At 39.6% G+C, this 23556-nt stretch overlaps 1 protein-coding gene across 3 annotated transcripts in view; it reads left to right on the top strand.

Moving 5' to 3' along the window:
• LRP1B (LDL receptor related protein 1B) overlaps positions 1-23556 on the top strand; it is a 782700-nt gene that overhangs the window by 532154 nt on the left and 226990 nt on the right. For all 3 annotated transcript variants that reach the window (XM_079992449.1, XM_079992450.1, XM_079992448.1), the window contains 4 exons: positions 3633-3804; positions 10286-10429; positions 12444-12680; positions 17340-17520. In XM_079992449.1, coding sequence (XP_079848575.1) covers positions 3633-3804; positions 10286-10429; positions 12444-12680; positions 17340-17520 — 734 coding nt within the window. The remainder of the gene's footprint in view (positions 1-3632; positions 3805-10285; positions 10430-12443; positions 12681-17339; positions 17521-23556) is intronic.

Genomic DNA, 23556 nt, shown 5'->3' with positions numbered 1-23556 from the left:
ACGTCACAAAAGACGGCAGACTACCAAAGACTTTTTTTGAAATGACAGACAATATAGATCTGATTGACATCTGGAGAACAAAGAACCCCTTGGGAAGAGAGGGAACATTTTTCTCTGAAGCCCAGCTGACCTGGACAAGAATCGACCAAATATGGATATCTAGAGGTCTGGCACCCAAGGCAGAAAGGTGGAAATCTGCCCAAAGACCTGCTCCGACCATAACGCAGTAAAGATGGATATGACACTATTACCAACCGGTTCCTTTAGATGGAAGATGAATGACAACTTGTTTAGAGATCAGGAGATTATTAAGAAGGCCCAAAAAGCCTTGAAGGATTACTTCGAGATAAACATGAACACTACGGTGGGAAAAAGAATTATCTGGGATGCAAGTAAGGCTGTGATGAGGGGGTTCTTGATACAACAGAATGCTGTAAAGAAAAAGATACAAAATGAGAGAAAAGATAAGATTTTGGAGAAAATCAAAGAATTAGAGAAGAAGTTAAGATCAAACCCGAAGTCACAGCCGATTCTGAGAGAAATTAAACTTTATCAAGCTCAATATTCTAAATTGATAAATCAGGAAATAGAGTGGAAGGTTAAACTAATGAAACAAAAAACTTTTGAATCATCGAATAAATGTGGAAAACTGCTAGCTTGGCAGTTGAAGAGGAGACAAAAACTAAATACAGTTACAAATCTAGAGATTGAAGGAAGAAACATTCAGAACCCGGCAGACATTAGAAAGTGCTTCCAGAGATACTTCAAAAAATTATACACTCAAGGGCCGCAAGATGAGGTTGAGATTAAACAATTTTTGGAAAAAAATGGACTACCAAAATTGTCACAAGAAAATAGATTAATCCTGAACTGTAAAATAACACGACAAGAGATTGAACAAGCCATTCAGAACATGCAACTGGGCAAATCTCCAGGGCCAGATGGGTTGACCTCCAAGTATTATAAGACATTAAAAGACTACTTGATACAACCATTGATGGAGGTTAGCAATGAAATTATGGAGGGAAAGAGGGCGCCGGAATCGTGGAAGGAAGCCTTTATCACATTGATACCAAAATTGGAAGCTGAAAAGACACAACTTAAGAACTATCGTCCCATCTCTCTTTTAAATGTGGATTACAAAATATTTGCAGACATTTTGGCAAGTAGACTCAAAGAAGTTCTAAATGAAGTAATCCACAAGGACCAGGCAGGCTTTCTCCCAGGTAGACATTTGTTTGCCAATACAAGGAACATTATTGACATTTTGGAACTTCTGCAAACAGATATAAATACAAAAGCAGTATTAATTTTTATAGATGCGGAGAAGGCCTTTGATAATATTTCCTGGAAATTTATGAAGGGAAATTTAAAAGAAATGGGAGTGGGACGGGGTTTTGAGAATGGGATTGATGCAATATATTCAGAACAAAAGGCCAAATTGATAGTTAACAATGTGGTTACAGAAGAGTTTAAAATTGAAAAAGGAACACGACAAGGCTGCCCCATTTCCCCTTTGCTTTTTATTTCGGTCCTGGAGGTGCTCTTGAATATGATTAGAGAGGACCGGTTGGTGGAAGGAATTCAGGTCAGAGCGACACAATATAAACTTAAAGCTTTTGCAGATGACCTAGTTTTGACCCTGCAGGAGCCAGAATCTAGTACGAAAAGAGTATTACAATTGATTCAAGACTTTGGTCGGGTGGCGGGTTTTAAATTAAACAAACAGAAAACTAAGGTGCTGGAAAAAAATTTGACAGATACAGAGTCAGAACGGTTTCAGAGAGAGACAGAATTAAAAGTGGTTAAAAAAGTAAAGTACCTAGGGGTAAACATAACAGCAAAAAATCTGAGTCTATTTAAGGATAACTATGAAAAATGTTGGTCAGAAATTAAGAGAGACTTAGATAGTTGGACAAAATTGAAACTTTCCTTGTTAGGCCGAATTGCTGCTATCAAGATGAATGTATTGCCAAAAATGTTGTTTTTGTTCCAAACACTGCAGATTGTAGACAAGACGGAGTGCTTCCGGAAGTGGCAGAGAGACATCTCTAAGTTTGTCTGGCAGGGCAAAAAGCCCAGAATTAAGTTTAAGATATTAACTGATGTGAAAGAAAGAGGGGGCTTTGCCCTGCCGGACCTAAAGTTGTATTATGAAGCCGCAGCTTTCTGCTGGCTAAAAGATTGGCTACTTCTCGAAGACACTGACGTATTGGACTTGGAAGGTTTCAATAACGCTTTTGGTTGGCATGCATACTTATGGTATGACAAGGTTAAGATCAATAAGGCCTTTAAGAACCATATTGTCAGAAAAGCAGTGTTTAATGTCTGGACAAACTATACAGACTTATTGGAAAACAAAACTTCAAGGTGGCTTTCACCTCTGGAAGCTAAGGCCCGAAAAAGACCCAATATGGAGGCCAAATGGCCAAAATATTGGGAAATACTAGAAAAAGATGGAGACAATTGGAAATTGCAGAGTTTGGAGAAATTAAAGGATAAAGTGCAAGGCTGGTTACACTACGCTCAGATTAAAGAAGTTTTTAAAAATGACAAAAAGTTAGGGTTCCAGGTGGAGAAATCGAAATTGGAAACAGAACTGTTAGAACCTAAGACTAAGGTACTTTCAAGAATGTATAACTTGCTGTTAAAATGGAACACACAAGAAGAAACGGTTAAATCGGCTATGATAAAGTGGGCACAGGATATTGGGTATAATATCATGTTTGATGACTGGGAAAGGTTGTGGACCACTGGGTTGAACTTCACTGCTTGTAACGCTTTGAAGGAAAATGTAATGAAAATGATATATAGATGGTACATGACCCCAGTTAAACTTGCCAAAATATACCACCTGTCTGATAATAAATGTTGGAAATGTAAAGAAAATGAAGGAACATTCTTTCACCTCTGGTGGACGTGCCCTAAAGTGAAGGCTTTCTGGGAAATGATATATAATGAGTTAAAAAAGGTATTTAAGTATACCTTCCTTAAGAAACCAGAGGCCTTTCTTCTGGGTATTGTCGGCCAGAGGGTGATAAAGAAGGACAGAACTTTTTTCTTGTATGCAACAACGGCAGCAAGGATACTCATCGCTAAATATTGGAAAACCCAAGATCTACCCACACTGGAAGAATGGCAGATGCAACTGATAGACTATATGGAACTGGCTGAGATGACCGGCAGAATCCGAGACCTGGGAGAGGAGAGGGTTGAAGAAGATTGGAAGAAATTCAAGATTTACCTACAAAAATATTGTAATTTGGTTGAATGTTAATAAGGATGCTAGATCACAAACAATTGAGCACAACTAAAATAGTTGGAATTAGGATGATAAGTGAGATTGAGGAAAATATAAATTTTTTGGAGAATTTTTAATTATATTTAAACGAGCGGGACATAAGAACGCAAACAAGTTGATAAATTGCTGGCAAAAATTTATAATGATGTAAGTGGGAGTGGGAGACGTGAGGGAGTCCAAAGAAGTTATGAAACTATGTTATGAAATATGTTACATTGTTTACTAATTTTGCATTGGTATTTAAAAATCTCAATAAAATATTATTTTAAAAAAATTGATTAGGGAAAAAATTGATAAGATCAGATAATAATTATATATTTTCTTCCCTCAGGTTAGACATCTTTATGGGCTGACTGTATTTGAAGACTATTTGTATGCAACAAATTTGGATAACTACAGTGTCATACAAATAAACAGATTTAATGGCACAGATACACAGATGTTAATTAGACTTGAAAATGCTCAAGAGATCCACGTGTACCACACAAGAATCCAACCAACAGGTAAGGCTCCAGCAACTTCACTGCTATCCTTTACTACCTTTGATTTAAGGAAACAGTGTAGACCTTGGAATCAGGGAAGCAGTTTCACTCTTAATTGTAGGCATGGTTCCGCTGATATGGGCAATTATTATGACCCTGCATTATGTCTGATTCCATTCAATTTCACTTATGCTGGGGAGAAAAGTGATTGGTACCCAAGTGTGCAAAGGGTTCCAAAAGATGGTGTGTGGGTAGGGATTGGATATACATTTGTGCATTCCAAGGCACAATTCATTCAAATCAATAGACAGTACCCAACACAGGACATACTTTGTTTTGTGTATTTTGTTTTACATACAGTGCATACCCATAGTTCTTAAAACAAGGCAATCGGTGGAGTTTCTGTGTATGTATCTGAGCCCATGGTGTTGAAAAGCAGAGACTCTGCAATAAAGGGTCAGGTTCTCCACATTCCTAGTTTAACACAGTGTTAAAATTGAAAGAAAATGAACATGTCAGTTTGACATACCATATTTAGAAGATAAAGCTATGAGGATGGCTAAATCATATGACTACTTTCCTCGAATAATGAGACACAGGGGGCAGAAAACACACCTACAATTATTATTCTAAATTAGTTTCCCATTATTTCCACTAGACAGCTACCAAGACATTATCTGAACTTAAAATTTTAGTCCAACAGGATAAGTAGAAAAGTCATTAACAAGGACGGGTTCCATATGAATGCCCACAAGATAACTGTTTCACAGTCGCATCATGGTAGGAAAACAGTCCTGTCAACCAGGTTCAATGTCCCCATTAATGCTTCTCTTAAAACTATAAAATTAATGCTAAAAATTAACTCTTAACACAATGGAAGGAATTCAATGTCACCCTCTTCTTATTATTCCATTAGTGCAAGCATCTAGGCCTTCCAGAAAGAATGATCCCCCTTTCCTCTCCCTATATGCTGTTCCAGGGTTCTCCTGACCCCGCCCCAGGCAATTTTGTGGGGGGGGGCACAGATGGAGATGAAGGAGGAAACCCTGTTGTGCAAGTGTCCTTGCATAGGACTTCTGTTAACAGGACTCATTGGTTGATTCCCATCCAATGAATTTTATTATGATTCTTATCTTACATAGGTTGCCCACCAAGGAACCATTAGTAGTAGCAAAAGAAAGAAAAAAGAAATGGCTGTGATTTATTTGTTGTCACAAACAGGATATGTAAACATAACGATGTAGACTTGTGGCCACACTATTTGTATAAGAGTTACTTTCTTACAAAGGATTCAAAAAGCTGTGTAAAGTGTGACGTTGATGTATCTTGAATGCGAGAGCATCCGTATACCCTATAAGTTCAGATCTCTGATGTCAGCACATGAAGAAGTATATTGCTGCAAAATGACTTTCTATCACTTTCAGAGGGAGTTGGGAGGTTTGAGTGTGCGTAGTACATTATTATGCTCTGCTGCTTCTTGCACCTTTTGTAATTACGTTTTATCCTTTTGTGCCATTTGCTATACTTCTGCAATTATATTATTCTGAATTGATATGTTTTTGCTTGTTTAGGTTTGCTGGGCTGACTACCAAATCAGTTGGGTATTATTTATCTTGCTGTTTTACAGTTATCAACTTTGTGAGCCATTCTATTTTTTTAAAAAAATATATAAGCAAACAGAATAGGAATAAAGGGGGGAAACCACTTTTATTGAAAACAAAAGTATTTTGTATTGTATTTTCCATATGCAATGGGCTATATAATCCTTGTTTTATTTCCCCTTCATATTTTTCCAGGTAAGGTATTTAAAGTCATGTAGCAGTGGCTGGGATGCAACTTTATGTCATATTTATACTTGAGAGTTCATACAAACAGGTTACTGGTGTATTTAGAATACAATAAACTTAGCCAGCTCCTCCTTTGGAAATGAAAATCATGAAAATATGGGTATTACTAAGACGTATATGAAGCTGAAAGCTGAGACTTTGGACACACATATATATGAAACAGGAGGTAGAGAAAACAGCAATCACCATTGCCCAAAGAGCTGCTCCATCGGCCGTCATCATCTGCTAATTCTTACAAGACCTTTTGCATACATGCTAGTGGTACTTTGACTGAAATATTAACGCCATCCACCAAAGGATATTTGTGAAAAGAAGCAACATTCCCATATGCGCAGCTAATAGAGATGTGCATGCACATCAGTCCAAGTTGAACTACCTGGGTGTTTTCTTTTGATGAGGCTGGGGTAAACTTTCCCACAGGAGCTCATTGTGCATGACTAGACCTGGATTGGAGCCATTGCCAGCTGATGATTCTAGTTGGCAATTATTATTTTTCTGTTAAGGATTACAACAGATTCCATTTGGTCCTCCAGGATTCCAATAAAATATCTACATTACTCTCAGTTCTACCATTTTGTATTTTGGTACAATATTCTTTTTGTCCTTTTTGTTGCTCAATCTCTTTTGAGCCCCATTCTGTATTTCCTGTAGAGTAACCAACAATGAAAAACCACAGTCAGTGCTTAAAAAGCAATATAGCCCTGTAGATCAGTATCATTCCTTATGAACATGGGTGTCTACTGGTGACCCTGAAATTCACCTGTAACAAAATCACGTCCAGCCCATAACCAAAAATTCCAAAAAACAATCATGGCTTGTCAGTAACAAGTCATGGCTTGTCAAACGTGAAAGAGCCTCCATACAAAAACTGCTTAGGCAAGTCTGCAGAACACTATACTTGATAGTGTTCCCTTTATCTTTATAAATTGTTCGGTATAATGGATTTTTATCTCAAACTACTTCTACAATTTGGGAAACTGCTCTCCCAATGTTATTAGGTCAGGAACCTGGAAATAAATAGGGTACTAGCTGATGGTAGTGTGTAAAAATGCAGCTGCTCTGGTTTCCAATGCAAAAAGAAAGAAAAAAAAAGTATCTTCCTTAATAATTACTGTGCTTGTCTCCTATTCTCTTTCTAACCTGAGGCCTGAATCAGTGATAACACTTATTATAACTATATAATTCTGAGATTTAGCTATAATGTCTTTGTCTTTTAACAAATAATACTTCGTTTATATTATGTCTGTATTATGGTGACTGAGCCTGGACGAAACTGGGGGAAAGATATTCATCCTCTATTTCTTTTCCTAAAAAAGGAGTACCTGGGTGTTCTAGAGATTAAGATTTGCAAAAACCCTTCCCATCTTAAACTCTTGCCAATGTGGAACACATTAAGTGATATACCGTAACTTTCACTTTCAGTAATTTGCTGATCTGGAGGAATTTTATTTTCATCCTGACATTTTTCACTGCTCTTCAGTAATCAGGCAAGCTAAATCACAATATGGTAGTGGTCATGATATGCTATAGGACTAGCGCTGTCCTCAGTGCCATATTAACCTGATCACATGCTAAGATCTAAAGTGGAAACGGTTGTCATTTGCCTACCTCTTAAGGTGGTGAGATTAGTGGGCATAAAGGAGAGGGCCTTCTCAATGGTGGCCCTGAAATTTATTATCATCTTACCTCCAGATGGCTATTGCACTCCAATCCGTTTGAATGCCCCTGAAGGCCTACTTGTTGCAGGTGGCCTGACAGCTATATAGGCTGAGATGCATTTATTTTAATTGCTGTGCTGTAAGGGCAGGATTGAAGGGATGCGGGTGGCGCTGTGGTCTAAACCACTGAGCCTCTTGAGCTTGCCAATCAGAAGGTCGGCGGTTCAAATCCCCGTGGTGGGGTGAGCTCCCGTTGCTCTGTCCCTGCTCCTGCCAACCTAGCAGTTCAAAAGCACACCCAAAAGTGCAAGTGGATAAATAGGTACTGCTCTGGCAGGGAGGTAAATGGCGTTTCCATGCTCTGCTCTGGTTTTGATGCCCCATTGCACCATAAGCGGCTTAGTCATGCTGGCCACATGACCCGGAAAAACTGTCTGCGGACAAACGCTGGCTCTCTCGGCCTGTAAAGCGATATGAGTGCCAGAACCCCAGAGTCATCTGTCACTGGACTTAACTGCCAGGGGTACTTTACCTTTACCTTTTAAGGGCAGGATCAGCTAACAGGTCCCACTAGTGGAAGTTATCACAAGGACTTATGTTACTGCAATGAGGCTTTCTCACCTCTCCTCCCCCTGCACTTGGCTCCCTCAAATTGGCTTTTAAGGGGGGGGGCAGAGAACCCTCAGAAAAGCATGCAGGGGGAGGAGAGGCAGAATCATATGTATGGTAGACTGAAAAGTTTGTGGTGGCAAAATGATTGCTGTGGTGCAATATATTTTATTGTATTTTTGCTTTCTATGGAAGCCGCCCAGAGTGGCTGGGGAGGCCCAGCCAGATGGGCGGGGTATAAATAATAAATTATTATTATTATTATTATTATTATTATTATTATTATTATTATTATGATGTGGAATCCCTCACTGAGTTTTATACCGTGAGCTGGGATGTTTCCTCACTACTTATTGCCAGTTTAGGAATTTTGGGATTAGAATTATATTGTGTTTTATATTTTACAGCAAACATGCATTTTAAAAAATGACGTGAGTGTCCTTTGAACAGTTATATTACAGTGGCACAGTAAAGCTGTCAGCATTAAGTATGGAATCCCTACAGTGGCAGAGCTAAAGTGTATTACTCCTCTTATCATATGCCTTTTAAACATCAGTGTTTTGAGTGCCTTTTTCATGAGTATGGCCAGTGGATCGGGTTCTTATTGTGAAAGTAGGATCAGAGAGAGCACATCTGTATTATTTGTCCTGTTCACATGGCTACGAGCCTTTAAACATTATAGCAGTGTTGTGGGTTGTAACCATGGGAAAGTAGCTCCTACAGTGTAACATATAAGGGAATCTTAGTTACCAGACACTTTGTACATATGTTTCAACATTGTATTTCTTAACACTCCTTATACAGGAAGTGATTATTGTTGTTGTTAGTTAAGAAATGGGAGCAATGGGGTCAGTCTTGAATCTCTGGTATAAGATAGGAACAAAGCAAATGAGGAACAACTTTATAGCAGGAGGGATAGGCTTATTATGGTTACAAGAAAGACCTGCTTGTTCCTTTAAAACAAATGGGAAATGTTTGTACCAGTTCCTCAGAGTGTTAGTGATTATCTTTTGAAGAAGAAAGATAAAGAAATAAGTGGCAGTGCATTGCAGTAAATGAAGAGGAAACCTCATTAATATTTACCTTTTTTGTTCTTTAAAAGGGCTGCAAAAGCAGACCATTAAAGAACAGGATTTCCAGGTTAATCGTCTTAGACTTGCCCCTTTAAAACCGCATTACAAGTAGGCAGTACAGCTGGGTCCCCTCAATTGTTACCTGGATCTTCTGGCTGTTGCTCTCCTCTTCCTGCTCTATGATATATCTGGAGATCTACTTATTACAAGGCAGGGAGAGGAATTAGAGAAAGAACTGGCGAGTCACTATTTTCCCTGTTTAATCTGGTGATTTGAAAGCACATACAGTGGTACCTCAGGTTAAGAACTTAATTCATTCCAGAGGTCTGTTCTTAACCTGAAACGGTTCTTAACCTAAGGCGTGCTTTCGCTAATGGGACCTCCCGCTGCTGCTGCACCGCTGTCACATAATTTGCGTTCTTATCCTGGGGGCAAAGTTCTTAACCTGGAGCAACCTGGTTAGTGGAGTTTGTAACCCAAAGCATCTGTAACCCGAGGTACCACTGTATAGCCCATTTCCAGGTTGTATCCTGTTCATCCTTGTATGGAAACACCCAGCCTTTAAAGAATCAATGAATGAATGAATGAATGTGGTAAAGTTTTACAAGCTATACTAAAATTTGTACTAAAATATGATCAAGGGGAAATGTGGGTTTTAGGATCAGTGGAGATGTACAACATGAACCATCACCCATAGTAGTTGTACAACAATTATTCACAAGATCTGAATAGCAGTGCTGTATGAGCCAGGGCAAGTAACAACAACAACAACAACAACAACAACAACAACAACAACTTATTTATACCCCACCCATCTGGCTGGGTTTCCCCAGCCACTCTGGGCAGCTTGAATCAAAAGATGAAAAATACATTAATTTTCATTTATCCAGCAACACTAAGAGTAGACATGGATCACTGAAGAACAGTAATTAACAATAGCAGCTGAGATCACACAGTGCACACTTTTCCAAAACGTTATAATTTCCGCTGTAATATAATAATGAGTAAAGAATATATATGTGACGAGTGCTTGAATCCATAAAGATTATCCTGTGTCCCAGCCAAATAGGTAGTATTTACTGTTTGTGGACTACATGCTGCCTCCCTTTTATTAAACCCTCTTTGCTGCTGGGAGTGTGTGTGTGTGTGTGTGTGTGTGTGTGTGTATGTGTGTGTGTGTGTGGCCGGGGGGGGGGGCAACAATGACGTGGCATTCAAGTGTGTCTTGTCACCTAAGTTCTCTCTCCACACTGATGCATATGACAGTGATGCTTTATAAAAGGATTTCTAACCTGCTGTTTTTCATTTGTTGCAGTCAGGAACCATGCATGTGAACTAGACCCATATGGAATGCCAGGGGGCTGCTCACACATCTGTTTGCTCAGCAGCAGCTACAAAGCCAGGACTTGTCGCTGCAGGATGGGTTTCGTCTTGGGAAGTGATGGCAGGTCATGCAAAAGTATGTTGTTTAAAATCAAACACTTTGCCAGCAGCTAATATTTCAGAGTGGGATTCTGAGTGTTAATTAACATCATCATCAACAACAGCAGCAGTGCTAACCTTAAGTGATAGTTGATGAAATGTGCTTGACAATATGCACCTGCCATTTTACCCCCATCCTGTTTTTATTTGCTGGTGTAAGTTTTTTGGCTTGGGTTTGGCTTTGCAGCAGCAGAGGTGAGTAAATTAGTCCTGTGGCAGAATGATAACAGCAATTGAAACATTCTGCTTTATCTAGTTATCCTTGTCTCCTACAATATGCTATTGTGATAAGTCTTTGTCTTAATCCTACAAAATCCTTCTCAGGCTGCATTAAGGGCTCTCAGTCATCATTAATTTGTAACAACAAAAAAGTCCTATAATTTATTGATTTACATATGCTAATACATTTGCTGCCTTTATAAACTGGATTTGGTTCATGCAAATTACATGAAATGTTTGCACTTCCTTTGCTTTCACCGAAATCATGCTGACCCAGAGCTCATGGCAACAGCATTATATTCTCAACATTTTGCTAAGTGGAAACTTTCAGGTAGCTTTGTAGAAGCATTTTCCTCCTCCTCCTTTGTACTGGCTGTAGTCCATAGCATCTGTTGTTCTTTTTACTCATTAAAAGATTAATATTTCACATTTCCTGCAATAATCTTGAAGGCAGTTCACAAAAGCAGAAGTTTACCAAATCGATAAAGACAAAGCCCATATAAATGTAGACAAAAGTTGACAGCTACATACTTAATTTTATCCAAAGGTTTTCCAAATAGCGAAGGTTTGCTTCCTTGTATTTCTGAGTGCTCGCCTTTCAAAAGGTGTGCATTGAGGCAGGTATGCAAATACCTTTGATGAAGACTTCCACAGCCTAAATATTGTTGTCAGAAAAAGACCATGCCTGGCTTCCTCACTCGTTATGCATGAGATGGCAATGGGATACCATCTGAGCAAGTTCCTTAGGTATCCTGATTCCAGACCATTTAGTTATTAATGGTCAGAACCAGCACTTTGAAATGAGCCCAAAAGCAAATGAGCAACCAAAGCACTTGAAATGGCATGAGAGTGATGTAAACACTTGGTCAGCCTGGGTGCCTCTAGATATTTTGGACTACAGCTCAACCTCAGTTCAAGTTGGAGGGCACAAGGTTGGCAAAGGCTGCTCTGTGCCAGTTGATCTTCAGAACGTTTTTCAATGGCAGCCTCTGACTGAAAACACTTCAGTATTCCAATCTGGGACATAGCTTTGTGAAGCGATCTTCAGAACGGCTAAAAGGGAATGGCTTATAAAAGGCAGGAGATGACTAAGTAAGAAATTATTTAAATGCAGGCATCCAGTCCAGTGTTCTATTTGCTGGACAAAAATGGCTCTACAAAAACATGCTCACAGTGTTAAGTGGAAGATCTTAAATACTGTGTAGTTTATACAGAAGGAGACTTCATAATTCTTTCAAGGCCCCAAGTTACAAAATGGGCTACTATTTAAGAAAGAAACAACATGATTGATTTTTTGTATGTTATGTTTTTCATTTTGGCAGAATGCATCATTTGCACAGATATGAACAGTTGAAATTGCACTCCTTTGCGTTGCACATTTTTGTCTGTTTGCTAAAGTTTACTGTACTGGTATTGGTAATAGATCCTAATGACTTGGAGAATGCCTGAAAGATTATAACAGCCCATTTTACCCTGGCTCTAATGTTATCCTATGGTCGATTCGGTTTTGGAAACATGTATTGTTACAGAAAAGGCAGTGATTAATTAGATATAACTCAGTCACAGAAGTAATTTGTGTTTTAATTAAGATAATGCAATTAACCAGTCATATTGAGTTTAGATACATTCAGAATATTTGGGAGCTTAATTTTGGGTTTAGATTTTTTTGGGGGGGGAACACTAATTGCACCATTTAATTAAACAGTGACAGTATTCAGTGTAAAGAAATTAGGCAGCATTGGTGGTTTATGTTTGTAATCTTTCTTATGCAGGACCAAAGAATGAGTTGTTCCTGTTTTATGGCAAGGGACGCCCGGGAATAATACGGGGAATGGACCTGAATACCAAAGTAGCTGATGAATATATGATCCCCATAGAAAACCTGGTTAATCCTCGTGCTCTGGATTTTCATGCTGAGACCAATTACATATACTTTGCTGACACTACGAGCTTCCTGATTGGACGTCAAAAAATTGATGGCTCTGAGCGGGAGACAATCTTGAAGGATGGTAGGTGGAACTTACAAGGATTTCGTATAAACATAAAATTTCACCTGAGCATTTGCAAGAACTTGGCACCTACTTTGTGTCCATGTTTCGATGCTTTAAATCAGGCTTTCCCAAACTTGGGTCTCCAGCTGTTTTTGGATTACAACTCCCATCATCCCCAGCTAGCAGGACCAGTAGTCAGGGATGATGGGAATTGTAGTCCAAAAACTGCTGGAGACCCAAGTTTGGGAAATCCTGCTTTAAATCACTTCATTTCTTCAAAACGTATTTCTAAGTGGCTTAATATTTTAAATTTTTCTAAGTGGTGTACAACGTGCCTATTTGGGGTTCGTGGCCATATGTAAGGTGTGGTGCCCTGAGTAAAATGTTTCCAGATGATCACAGTCAGAGATAGGGAACCTTTTTCAGTCCACAGGCCACATTCCAGGGGCCATGTGCAGGACGTGCCAGTGGTGGGAAGGGCCGCAACACTGGGGAGAGCAATGTGTTAGGCCAGTTTCTACATACAGTCAGGCAAGAAGGAGGCAATATCAGAGATCAAGAACACATTCCATGGGGGTGGGGCATTTCAAGGACGATGCAAAGCCAGTGCAGAATATGACCTGAAGGGGCAAGATCTGGCTGGGAAGTGTGGCATAGGGAGAATCCCAAGGGATGGATGATGGTGTTTAGAGGGCTGTATTTGACCCCCAGTCCTAAGTTCTCCATCCCTAGTGCAGTTGATCTTATAGATCTATACAAGGCAGGTATCCTGGTTCTGATCCCTAAATTCACCCTCTATGGCTCTGCATTTTTCCTGATCCCTAAATTCACCCTCTATGGCTCTGCATTTTTCTAGATTTTAAAAAGTTATCTCCCCCACCCCACCCCTGCAAAGTAATAGAATTGTTTAATGATAAGCCTACAAGAACTGCAAAAACACTATTGCAAAATGCATGGTGCATGTTATGGTCATTAGTGTATCAAATTTTAACACATCCTGCATGGCCCAAATACCCAGAGAAGGATTTTCTCCTCCCCCCCTCAATACATCAAAGGCATCAAGTGGTACCAAGCTCACAAGGGAGCTTATTTCCAAGACATCTTTAGTTCAAATTGTACATACCGAAGAAATGTTGCAGTCAATCATCTAAGCAGCTTCACTCACCAGCAGATTATATCTAAACTCCCATTTCAAAGAAAAGCATTTCAAGCTCTGCTACTTAAGTGACAGTGGAATTAATTCCTTCCTTGCTGATCTCATTTGCTATTCTTCATAGCCCTTGCTGAGCTGACCAGGAGTACAGTAGTGAATACTTTTCTGTGTCTTTATGCTTTTGTTTCATGAAAACTTCATTGCATTTTTCATGGTAATGAGATTTTTCTCAGCTACTATGAAATAATCATTTTCTAATCATGAGACAGATTCTTTATAACACAGTGCTAATCTATGATTAAGGAAAATTAGAACATTTCAAACTAACTACTAGGTGCACTGATTTCTAATAAGTGCTAGTAGATCTAAATGATCTATTCCCCTCTCCCCTCTGCATCATTTTCTTTCTATAATGCAGCTGGCAGAATCTTGATACTATTTTTCCTTCTAGTTGGTTGCTGGTGTGACTTGTTTGGAGCAATATTCCCTGCCTCCAAATATTCCTGCCACTTTTTTAATTTTTTTCCTTCCAGTTCTCTTTCTGCCCAGCATCAAAACAAAGAACAAATCTAATTGCAAATGAGATTCTTTTTATTTACAGAATTCCTATATATTAGGTTGCCCTCACTTTTCCTTTCTGATTAAATTCTCTTCTCTTGGTTAAGATAATCTGACGGCATTTGAATGGTCTGAACAATATAAAACAGGGATGAATAATAGGTGAATGGGGTACAAATCTGGACCATTGGTTCCTGTTTTGTATATTATATTACACATCATTTGTGTACCGTATGTATAGGGTCCATCAGTATATGGTCTAAGTCAGGGGCGGAGAATGTTTTCTGAGCGGTGGGCCAGATCCTATCTTCTCATCCCTGCCATGCCAAATTTCACACATGAGTAAGGCCATTCACCTGTCAATTACCTGATACTAGTGGCCACTGAGGCCAACTTGGCCTGAAGTGGATCAGGAGTGTCCTTGCATGCATCATCATATAGAAAATGATGAAACCAATTTCCTGTATCCACCCACAGCGCATCTGTCTTGAGGGGCCTTGGTTTATTGACCAGCCTATTACTGAGGCTGCACAAAAAACCCACCTTGTGCTGGCCTTGTGAGGACAGAGTTCGAATGAGTGGATAATTTCTCCCACAGAGGGATGCCAAACTTGAAACAGGGCAGAAAGGGACTTATCCAACCTGGGATCTTCTGAGCCAGCTTCACTGCAGCCGCATAATGGCCATTTTAGGATGCTTCATCAATTTAACTACCAGCCATCTTCCATCCTGAGTCCCGATTGCAGTGGTGGCACTGTCATGCCATTAAGCCCACCGCTTTGCCTGCCGCAGATAACAGAAATAATTAAAAGTTGTCTGAGCCTTTATTAGTCCACCTGTATGCCCCCGTGTTGTAACATAACCTACAATGAAAAAGGAGGGAAAGAGAACAGGTAGAAAAGCCCATTAATTTAGGGGGAGCATTCATTATATTTGCTAAGGAAGGTGCTTGTGAGGTGTACTTGTCACAGGCACTGCTTAATGATGCCTACAACATAGCAATACTTCTGTACTTGCTTAGTAAGAGTTGCAATTTTCCAGCAGCTTTGATTATCTGTTCTGTCTGTGGCCTGGGTTAAAATGATCTTAGACTAAAAGAGATCAAATAGAGAAACTGGAAAGGCCATTAGAGGCGGTTGTGTAGCAACAGAGAAGGGAAGACAACGTATGTGTGTATATAAAGAGTATCCTTAATAGGTTCTTTTTCCAAAGTGAAACTAATTAAGTTTTTCATTTTTGGATTAGTAACTGAGGAGTACAGTACTGTTACTTTGAAGTGTAGACAATGAAAGGTGCAGTCATGATTAATGATATGTTTAGGCTGATGCAATTTATGTTTATTGAGAAATAGCTCCCACTAAGTTAAATGGAGTTTACTCCCAAGTAAGTGCACATAGAAGTCTACCCTTAACATTTCACTCATTTTCCATTGGGTGGAAAGTATCATAAGATGGAGAAGAATTTTAGTTTGACACAGGGATTCAAGTTTTGCAGATTTTTTTTTGAAAAAAGTATCTAGTAGATAGGAATGTACAAACATGTCACCATCCATTCTGAAATCCATTCTCAGACCTACTGCTATACCTGCCATATTTAATTACTTTGGGTACTGTCAAGCCTAGTGCCAGTCAGGAAATATATTGGAAGAAGAAGAAGAAGAGTTTGGATTTGATATCCCGCCTTTCACTTCCTTTAAGGAGTCTCAAAGAGGCTAACAATCTCCTTTCCCTTCCTCCCCCACAACAAACACTCTGTGAGGTGAGTGGGGCTGAGAGACTTCAAAGAAGTGTGACTGGCCCAAGGTCACCCAGCAGCTGCATGTGGAGGAGCGGAGACGCGAACCCGGTTCCCCAGATTATGAGACTACCGCTCTTAACCACTACACCACTGGAAGAGGGGGAATGGAAAGCAAAAACAGAGTATTTTTATTGAAAAAAAAATAAACATCCTCAAAACCTTTGTTCTAAGGATCTGAAAGGCCTAAGCTGCTTGCAGCCTTATTCATTAAATGCTTATTCTTAATTTCCTTATATTGCGTTTTTGGAACAGATGCCTGCCATGTGACTTTCTGTGCTACTACAGTGTTATCCCAAGGGTTTGCTTAATTCAAAAACTTAGATGTGTGTGTGTGTGTGTGTGTGTGTCACACACAGATGGCGTCCATTGAAAAACTTCAATGTACCTAGAAAGCTAAAAACCGATTTCCTTGACAACAGTTATTAAGAAGAGCTAAGTACGAATCTTCAGTTGCTTTTAGTTAGGTCTTTTCCTTTCCCTACCTTTACAGTGGACCATTACAAATTTTGCGAAGAATTTGCCAAAACACTTTAGAAATATTTTCCCTTCCTTTCCTTGATGTCTGCATTATCTTTAGTCTGTTGGCATGCATTCTAATAAATGATCTTGTCCACATCTTTTGGCTTTACATACTGAATTCATGACATAATGAAATATGTATAATACTCAGTTCCCTTAAAGGGCAGTGCATATATATGTCTCTGTGTGCACTGTATAATTAACAGTGCTATCCTTTGCGTGTTCTCATAAGTTGCAGTAAGTCCTATGGAACATAATCCTAGGTAAGTGTGTCTAGAATTGCAGTCTGATTCTGCTTTCTTTCTTTGACTATGTAGAAGTGATTATATTCTTGGTTTTGATCAAATATTTATTTCTCTTTTTTGAACGAGCTCTGCATGGCAGTTTAGCCTCACAACCCAGGTAGTAGCTTCTGTTACTGAATAAGAAGCCAGCAAGCCAGCGCTCTAGACACTGTACCACACTGGTTTTTTGCATATTTCACATATGGATGTTATAACACATTTAGGACTTTTTACAGTGGATCAATTTGTTTTCCTTCCTTCATAGTATGCACTCTTAAGATAAAGTGAACTAGTTTAAAGCATGACAAATATATAACAACATTAGCAATATATCATGTGTAATATATCTGATGCTTCTTTAAACAGATCTTGATAATGTAGAAGGCATTGCAGTAGACTGGCTTGGAAATAATCTGTTTTGGACAAATGATGGCTACAGGAAAACAATTAATGTTGCCAGATTAGAGAAAGCCTCTCAAAGTCGGAAGATTCTGTTGGAAGGAGACATGTCACACCCAAGAGGAATTGTTGTGGATCCTGTCAATGGGTATGAAAGCTTTTAAAAAATAATTTTAAATAAAATTTAGCCCCTTTTCACCATTAACCTCCCTCCCCCCAATAATATTCTCCCGCACTATTAAACTAGATATTTCAGTGGATGTAAGTGAACTGTATGCCTAAATGTCCATGGGGATAATGCTTGGGAGTTTGCTGTTTTTGTGACCACCAAAGTTGGGTTCTCCATTGTGATTCACCCACCATTACTCCCCTTGTTTGTATCCAGGCAGCATTATCTACTAGTAACTGTGCATAAAATATGCACAGTTACCAAGAGTGTGGGGAAATGCAGTTTGCTGCTAGGTTAGTTTTCTTCGCTCCAAGCTCAAAACATTATTAAACATACACGCGCGCACATACAAACACACTCTCACTCACTCACTCACTCACTCAATTAATATATAGTTTTGGAATTAAAACTCAGCGGCTAGCTGTGCTCTTTCACTGAAGATCTGACTTAGCATCCTAAATGCTGTAAGTGGGAATGGACTGGGAGGGAATAGAATGGAACTGGAATAAAAATCACTGCCTAGAATGGAACCGGCAGGAAATGGAGTAAAACTGGAGTAGACATCAGCTTCTAGAGTGTACCTTGCACTATGCATGCATTGTATGTATATAATTTGCGAGTGTGAAATGGTAATTGTTTTTAAAAATTGGGCTATTTTAACAGAAGGGGAAGGGAAGAGTCAAACTGATATGAAGGAGCACAATAGGGATTAGAGGGAAAACAGCAAATATGTCAATTAGTCCAATATTGTGATTTTGAAAATATTCCAACCCTACCAACAGGGAGATTGCACAATATAGTAATATTAAAAATTCCTTTAGAAAAGTAAGACCAAATTGGTGAAGAACAAATCTACATTACTATTTAATTGTTTATATTATTTTATCTCAAATACAGTTTAAGAGCCAATTTGGCAAAGTTAACAGGTGGATTCAAAAACAGTCAAATACTGAAACCTTTTAGATTGTTACAATAATAGAAGATTGCGTAGTAGCTATTTACTCACATTGAAGACTTCATCTCAAACACAAAACTCAGCATTTACTGGACACTTCCAGTCCGGGTAGACAATACTGAGCTAGATAGATTAATGGTCACATTCAATATAAGGCTGCTTTGTATGTTAATATGTTATAATATCCTGTTTTTTCAATAGTCCCTCTAAGAATTTGAATTTAAATACTGACTTTATAATCTTAAACTGGTCACAAACATCATGCTTCCATCTACTTAAAGACACAACTTTAGTATTAGCCTTCCTAGTATGCAATAGTGTTCATTGAACTCTGTCAGCAAGATAGCTAACTCTTGACAACTGACATCGTCTTTTTAAATTGCATAAATATTGAGTTGAACTACCAATGGAATCACAGCACCTTTTGCCCCACTACAAGGTGACTTTGCCAGCACCTAGTTTCAACTCATTTTTATGCAATTTAAAAGAGGATGTCAGTTGTCAAAGACCAGGTGGATTGAAGCTTTTAATAGGGGCTGACATACACTGAGAGATTTGACCACTATATGTTTGGACTGAATAGTTTTGGAAAAACCTGACATGGGAGACTGGTAGCAAAGGAATCTAATATCACCCTCTGAATGTATCCCACTATGAAGTGATTGGAAAATATCAGCTCAGGTGATACCTTGGGGTGAGCAAATCAACCCCAAAGCTTAAATGAAGCCAACCTTGCAAACAAGAAACAATCACCATCACCATTTTAATAATAATAATAATAATAATAATAATAATAATAACAACAACAACAACAACAACAACAATAATAATATTTTTATTTAGAACCCTGCCCTCCCCAGTCAAAGTAGGACTCAGAGCAGCTAACAACAGTAAAAATAGCACAGTTTATATAAAATCACAGTCAATTAATTAAAATACATTCTAAAATCAATTCAGAATCAAATTAATGGCAACCATTGGGCTAGAGTTCTATGAGGATATAGGAAAAGAGGATATAGGAAATAGGAAATGCCATATATTTAAACCGAAGACATGCACATAATTAGCCATTCAAATGGTGTGTGTGTGCACCATATCTTGTGATTGATTTTGTGGGGTGGGGCTTACTTGTGCTGCCCCCCCCCCATTTTATTTAAGTTAGCACCCCTGTGAAATAAAACAGGTTAAAGAACCTGGCTTGCTCTGAACCTGGTTTGGACATAATGGGGAACAATAGCTAATTGAAGAGTCAGTATTTAGGTTTAGGTCTGCCATGCTACAGAGGGCTGAAGGTGCAGAGATATACAGCTGAAATTGTGCTGAGTTTTCTGCCCATCTCTTCTGCAGCTGTAGAAGAGCCTTGGGAGCAGAGAAGCACAGTGTTTGGCTGCAGCAAGTTTTCTCGGTGCAAGTCTACAGCAGAGAAATTTGCCCAGGGGAAATCAGGCCAGAGCATTCATCTGACAGTGTGCAAATAACTGATCCTCACCCCACCCCTACACAAAGTGGTGTGATAGTAATTTAGAGAACCGAGAAATGATAGATACGTTAAGAAGTTATGAGTTTCATGTTAATCAGAATGCTCTTTGCTCTGCTTTGTCAGCTTGGGGCACAGGAGACAGCAGTCAGTAGTGAACATGTACTCAAAGAACAGTTCATTTCAAAATTAATGGATCATGGTCTCAAGTGAATATACTTTATAAAACAGCCTTCCTTGCTGCTTCCACTAGTTTCAAGATAGTTATAGTAATATTCTTATTAAGCAAATTTTTAAAAGATCAGAAACTAGTATATTATAAGCTGCAATATGCATATTAAAAACCTTACAAAATAATGTTACAAGACAGCAAGTCACTTTCTATACTATTCATTATTCAAGTTCACCAGATTTTTTAAAATAGTGAGTGAGTGAGATAGTGTATAGCAAATGAACCTTCATGCTATTCTAGAACCAAAGTAAACCAGAATATGACCGAATAATGAACTATATACCAACTAGTCTATAGAGATGGAAGACATTCTTCCTATGAGATTATGCTTCCTCTTGGAGGCTTCGAGCAGGTTTTCCCAAGGCAGGGTTGCCATATTTCAAAAGGTAAAAACCAGGACACAAGATTCTCAGACTATTGTTGTTGTTTTTTACCTTCCTTCAGACTATTTTCCTGAACCCCCCACTGATCTCCTGTGACTCACTAATCTCCTGTCAGTTTTATGAATTATTGTCTTCTCTCCTGGTTGTTTGTTGGTTTGTCATGAGAAAACGTTGGGTCCTTTTCCCCCACTCCCAACCCTCTGGGATTCTTTGCAGGTGTTTTTCCTTTAGGGTGTGTGTTTGTGGACATTATATCCACAAAGGGCCAGTTTCATCAACTTCTTTTTTCCAATCGGGGAAATTGGCTACACATCAACAGATTTTTGGCAAATCCTACAAAGAACCACCATTAAGTGGGAGTGCCATTTATGCATTGATTTTGGCTGGCTCCTTTTTTCTCTTGATAGCAGGCCTATAATAAGTACATGAGTGGCGCTGTGGTCTAAACCACTGAGCCTCTTGGGCTTGCCGATTGGAAGGTCGGCAGTTCGAATACCTGCAACAGGAGTGAGCTCCTGTTGCTCTGTCCCAGCTCCTGCCAATCTGGCACATCGAAAGCACGCCAGTGCAAGTAGATAAATAGGTACCACTATGGCCGGAAGGTAAACGGCGTTTCCGTGACAGTGTTCTGTTGTACCAGAATGCTGGCCACATGTCCTGGAAAGCTGTCTGTGGACAAACACCGGCTCCCTCAAACTGAAAGTGAGATGAGTGCCACAACCCCATAGTTGCATTTGACTGAACTTAACCCTCCAGGGGTCTTTTTAATAAGTACCCTCAGAGTGGCCACCAGTGTTAAACCCCTCAATTTTTGGCAAGTTGGCTAGCTTGTGTGGTCCCAGCTTAACTTCTCAGCAAGCATGCTAGTACTTTCTGAAAAGAAGTGGCTGCAGCATTTGATACACAGCAGTGGCTTTCCCACCTTTTTTCTTCAGTTGGCAGAAAGTGGTTCTATTTGCTCCAATGGCTTCCTCTCACTTGTCGGCTGCCCCTCTGGAGACCTTTCTGACACCAGGATGTGTGTGGCTGTACAATCTCTTCTGACTGATGTCATATATAGAGCTTCCAGCCAGCAGAGGACAGGAATGAGTACTCCAGGAGTCTTGGTCCCCCAGTTGCCTTTCCAAGGGAGGGGAAATTTCCTTGGTTCCTTTCTTGGGTGAAGGACTTCATCTATGCTCTAGGAGCATTTGTGTCCCTTCATAACTGGATGACATTCTGGTGCACACCCCTTCTCAGAATCAGGGCATGCAGGACACCTACACAATAGTCACCTGTCTGCAAGAATCAGGATTTTTGGTCAACATGGAAAAGAGTGTCGTCTTTCCCACTCAAGTCTCTTAGGCACCTTGGAGCTTGACACGAAATGTTTCTCGATATGTCTGATGCCGGAATGGGTGGACAAGCTTCTGATGACCTTACATGTCATTCTGTGATCTTTGCCAAGCACTCTGATAGAATCTACCTATCTGCGGGGCCTGATGCTATCAATCTTTGTTTTCCTGCCATGAGCTCAGTTTCATATCTGGTCACTTCATCAGCTGCTCAGGTCATATCAATATGTCATTGCAGCTAAGAGGTATGAGATGGTGGGGATTCCATCTGCACTGAAGAGGGAGCTATCTTGGTGGCTGGCACCCCATAATCTGTCTGCAGGAGTGTCCCTGGAGGTGCCCTCTTATGTGGTTCTCACTCCCAGATCAAACCTCTTTGGCTGGGGGGGGGGGCACCTTCTCCAGTGCAAACGTCCACATGGGCCTCAATGTTCTGAAACTGAAAATGGTTTACCTTGGGCAGTATCCTGACTCTGAAGGACCAGGGATGCTATCTTTGTTCTGGTTTGATCTGGATTGACAACAATTTGGCCAAGGTTTATGTCAGTAGATAGGGAGGCTCATGATACTGCATGTTGATGTCAGAGGTATCCAAACTTCTGAGTTCGGCAAACCTTTCAGTGTCATCTACTCAGCCTGAAGACAGAACATCTGAAAGAGTGGACTTGTTGAGCCAAATAACAGTGAAAGAGGTATAGTGGCATCTGAACCCTATGAGGTTCTACTTTTTGGCGTGCTAGCTGGGTCAATGTTCAGCTAAGCACCTTCAATTCACACTTTTGTTTCTGGATGCACTGGAAACAGAGTGGCATCTGGGATCACTTTATGCATTTCTGGCTTTAGTTTGATTCAGAGAACTGTGCAGAAAGTCCATCAAGCCCAAACAGAGGTGACTCTGGTGGCCTGGGGGGCTTGGTTCCCAAATCTAGTCAGTTTGATGGTGCAGGCTCCCTGGACGTTTGATGTTCAGGAGGATCTTCTCCTTCAGGAACCAGTGGTCTATACTCAGTGGGGATGATTCCTCTGCCTGGAGAGGAAGCAAAAGCCTTGAGAGGACTCTGCCTCCCCATAGGAGGAATGCCTTTCATCCAGATCATTAAACAGAAATTTATGGTAAGGCTAATTCCCATTTTTCCAGGGTTTGCACCTTTACATAGTACTTGATTGAACACAAGCTATTCCACAAGAAGCTTATATTGACTTAAACTACATAGAAGAAATGTGAGCTGAACCTGTATCAAATTGACACTGGCAATTGTGTTTATGAAATGTTCCAGTTCATGGGTTGCAGTCTTCTAGATTTGTAGCATAATACTAAGCTTATATAGTTCAGAAAGGGAATGTTTGGAAAAAAGGGTGTTGTGACACACATTTACTAAACTATTTTAGTTAAGCAGAATTGTGATCTATGTATTTGAGCATCCTATGCCTAACAGCAGCCAGTTCCCCCATTTGTATTTTTTAAAATAACGTGGTTATTTTTTTATAGAAAGGAATATTAGTTACTGCATTATAATTCTCTTTGTGCTTCAGATAAATATTGTTGGAGCTATGCCTGTATTTTAATTAATTCCAGATGTGAGCATTAGTGCCACTTGGGTTGAGCCTGGCTTGGGACGTGACTGGTGGTAACT

The sequence above is a fragment of the Podarcis cretensis genome, assembly GCF_951804945.1.
Source record: "Podarcis cretensis genome assembly, chromosome: 1".
Classification (NCBI taxonomy): Eukaryota; Metazoa; Chordata; class Lepidosauria; order Squamata; family Lacertidae; genus Podarcis; species Podarcis cretensis.
Note: the sequence above shows the minus strand (reverse complement) of the source record. Positions and strands in the feature narration are given on the sequence as shown.